General features: G+C 41.6%; 1 protein-coding gene across 1 annotated transcript; it reads right to left on the bottom strand.

Annotated features, from left to right (window-relative positions):
* Positions 1 to 801: 801 nt before the first annotated feature.
* Positions 802 to 1,407, bottom strand: LOC116268051 (uncharacterized). Its single transcript, XM_031649881.1, has 2 exons — positions 1,157 to 1,407; positions 802 to 1,024 (listed from the first exon to the last, which is right to left on the bottom strand). Exons 1-2 carry the CDS (start codon positions 1,405 to 1,407, stop codon positions 802 to 804), a joined length of 474 nt encoding a protein of 157 aa, XP_031505741.1.
* Between the last annotated feature and the right edge of the window lie 2,359 nt (positions 1,408 to 3,766).

Genomic DNA, 3,766 nt, shown 5'->3' on the forward strand with positions numbered 1-3,766 from the left:
CAAAGGTTTCCAAAGTCACTGATGGCGATACAGTCAAAGCCATCATTTATCTAAATGGATCTCCTACAAGATTTGTCTTCCGCCTTAATGGAATAGACACTCCAGAATGTCGCAAGGGATAGTGTAAAGAATTCGGGAAACGTGTAAAAGAAATCGTTGCAAGTATGATCGAAGATAAAATCGTAAAGATTGAAGCTGGGGATTTCGATAAATACGGACGCATTCTTGCAAGAATATACACATATTCTGATGAAAAAGAGCTCTGCATTAATGACTTCCTCGTCTAGCATGAACTAGCGAAATCGTATTTCGGAAAAACAAAAGTAGAGTTTACAAGTTCTGATGAGGATGACTTTTTGAAAACGTTCAAGGCCAAGGTTTGGCCAAAGACCGTAAACTTTCCTCTTTGAATCATGATCTCGTTCAATTATTCAAATAATTATATGGTTTTATCATTCCTTCTTCATTTCTTGGGCTTTGAATCTTTGAGGGAGTTGACAATGTTAGGGACTTGGCTACCTGCAGTTATGGTTAAATTGGTTGTGAGAGCTTGTCCGGCAAGATATCTTAAGTAATCATCAGTCAACAGTTCAGGATAAAGTTCTGCTTCTTCAAAGGCGGCCAAAAATTCAGTATTTACCAATGCTTTTTACCTCTCTACGATGATGTCCGCCTATATCTTTGCCATTTTGAGCTCATTTTTTTTACGGTCCAGCAGCTTCTCAAGCTCGATTCGTTTAACAGACAGATCAGCCTCTGCCTTGATCCTTGCTTGACTTTGATTGGTCCTTCGCTCCTCAACTACTGTCCTTTATTTTCTACAGCAATCAAGAATTCCACCTTCACCTTCTCCATTTGCTCTACGTTCTGCAGAATTTTCTTGGGAATGGTTGGCTTAGTGACTCTTACTGAAAGAATTTCGATTCCTGGCGCCCATTTCTTTAGATCTTGGCTAAGAGCTTTCATAAGCTCCTCATCAAGGCGATCAAAAAGGTCAATATAGATCTCTTGAAGTGTGTGCTTGCTGCAAAATTGATTGATTTAGTGGTGAATTTTGTCTGTGATCCATATCTTTTCATAATCCTCTGTATAGTTCAAAACAGTCCTATACACTTGCCTCCTTTCTAGTCTGTTCACGACCTATATCTTGTCGAACGTGATGAGCAATCCGTTGGCAGTTCCACATGGGACACGCTCAACCTTATCAGTCTGAATCATGAGATCCATGCGTATCACTTCCTGCATGCCTGGTACTCTGAAATGAAAGCCAGGCTCGATGAGTTCGTTCTTCAAGACTCCGAATTCTTTGATAAGTCCCACCTGGCCTTCCTTAATCTGGTAGAAGCCAAGAAGCATCACTGATGCATAAGCCAGGATCAGCATACATGCCCCTGCGATTATACTCATGCCGTTAAATTTAAATATAGAGAAGTAGAGGATCACTTGCGCCTCCGCAGTCCTATCTTGGAAAAGATAAGCGTGTTTTTAATCTTGCGGTTGTAACGTTACTAGAGCTATTTCCGCTATTGCAGCTCTTTGGTAAGAGGAGCGCTCTCAAGAGCTTGCCGTTTCATGTCGTATGTCAACTCATCCACGAGCAAACTTTGCAGGCTTTAGTTCACCTCTAATATCCCTTCTCCCTTTTTTTAGAAGGACTCGATCTAACGTGATGACTACTTTCCTTTGGCTCTTTCAGTACGCCAATCCTCCCTCGAATAAATGGCAGAGGCTGAATAAAAAAAGTCTGTGAGTTTTGTCACGCCTCCCAGGGTCTATTTGTTTGATTTTATAGCTGTGCTTGAAGTATTTTTAGTTAGCTAGCTTTGCAAGTCGTCAGCGCACTTCTACTTAACTGATTCAATGCTTAAAAATGGGACTTATGGCATTTCCAGTATGGAGGTCTACCGGTCTTCGCCCTTGTTTGCTTCTTCGAATAAGTCGTCGAGGTTTTATAGCTATTGCGATGGATCATAGGGCTGCAGCTATAGAGGGTCTTGCTCAAAAGCCTCGTTCATCTGCTGGATGTATTATTGATAGAGCTAGTACCGCTAGTGCACCTCCTTTGTGGCCTGAAGCGCCTACCGGTAGAGGTCCAGGCATAAAGTTCCCGAAATACTTTTTATGACTAATTCTTGCATTTTAAGGACGAAGGAAGGGGCATAAGCATGAAAATGCTAGTATGTGATAGACTTAAGGAGAGTGTTGATGAGGTTAACCTGTCTCGAGGGGACCTGGAAGGCTCCATTTTCGACCATAAATTATTACTATAGCTGCTGTCGTTCAGCGAGATTGCTAGTCTCCACCAATAACATTCACTTTTTGCAATAATAATTAAGCAACGAAATAATTTACGCCTAACGACTTACTAGAATAATCAGCACAGGCTACCATCATTTATGGGAAGCATATATTGCTGTTAATCAATAATTGTGTCTTCTTGGTTATCTTAATTATGACAATTTATTAAATAGCTAAGCATGGACCTCTTTCTACTCAATTAAAAAGCCCCGAATTCCGGTAGCAGCAAGCTCGTAGTGATTGCTCTTTGCGGAATTGCCTCCCTAATAAGTAGCCTTTGGGTTTACCCAGTTCTAGCTAAAGCTTTGTCCCCCTCTGAAGACGAATAGTCGATAATGAACAACCTAAAGTTTCGAAAAAGCCAGCAGGAATCATAAACCAGGGCAATACCTGCTTCGTCAACTCTCTTTTGCAAGCATTAGCTTCTCTTACATCCTTCGAGGAAAATCTTAGAGAGGTGATGAGTGCAATGAAAGGAAAGCCAGATCGGCATGAATAATTGCTTATCGAGTTGGCAACAGTGATGCGCAGTACAATCATATTAACGTAGAGATTAATAGCAACAACGAAAGTATCAGCGTGGGACACTTTCTGGACCTTATTAACTCTGTGAAGTAGGGTCTTATCAATTTGTAACAACAAGATGCGCATGAGCTGTACGCAGCATTAGTAGGCAGCTTTGAAGAGGTTATAAATAGGCAGAAGACTATCGACCTTACCAACTCCGTACGAATGGAGGAGGAACACCAGGTAGAGAACAGACTGATCGGCTTCACGAAATCATCTATCACCTGCATCGCCTGCAAAAATGAAGTAGACATCTCATCTATGTAGACTGCCATCAAGATACATCCCTTCTATGACCTCTCCCTGGAAATTCAGTCAGCTAATGTCTTTGATATTCGCACAGCTCTCATGTAGTTCCAGCGCGAAGAACGGATATAAAGCTGGACCTGTACCAGTTGCACAGTCCTACGCCACATAAAGAAGTTAAAGGAAGCAGTGGCGAGGCTCAAGGTTAACATAAGTAGCAACTAGCCACAATTGCAGCAGCTATCATCGATTTTCTTAACAAAGGAGACTTGCAAGACTTGGAAATCTCTGAAGTGAATGCTGCACTAGGAGAGTTCGTTATCAGCTTTTCCAAAGAATATGAGCAGATGCAAGATGATCCATAAAGGGATACCGTCTTCGTTGAGATGGAAGGAGTGCAGACCACCATCACCAAGCGAACCATAATCACCAAGTACCCAGTAACGCCCAAATAATTTAGAAAATTTTAGTAATCCACTTCAAGCAGTTAGTCATCAACCACATGACAGGATAGCCTCAACTTTTGCGCAAACACATAGGCTTCTAGAACACTTTGGCCATCCCTTTAAAAGGAGGTAACAAGTATTACCATTTGACGAGTCTGTTGACTCATATAGGCAACGAATCAATGGGTCACTATTATACCTTCCGGCGT

Source organism: Nymphaea colorata, unplaced genomic scaffold (assembly GCF_008831285.2).
Source record: "Nymphaea colorata isolate Beijing-Zhang1983 unplaced genomic scaffold, ASM883128v2 scaffold0074, whole genome shotgun sequence".
Lineage (NCBI taxonomy): Eukaryota > Viridiplantae > Streptophyta > Magnoliopsida > Nymphaeales > Nymphaeaceae > Nymphaea > Nymphaea colorata.

What these genes read in the sequence shown, in the direction of transcription:
- LOC116268051 (XM_031649881.1), bottom strand. Translation starts at nt 1,407, where the DNA reads ATGAGTATAATCGCAGGGGCATGTATGCTGATCCTGGCTTATGCATCA. An exon ending in GCCAACGGATTGCTCATCAC is followed by an intron (nt 1,025 to 1,156) that starts GTTCGACAAGAT and finishes TCAATTTTGCAG; the next exon opens with CAAGCACACACTTCAAGAGA.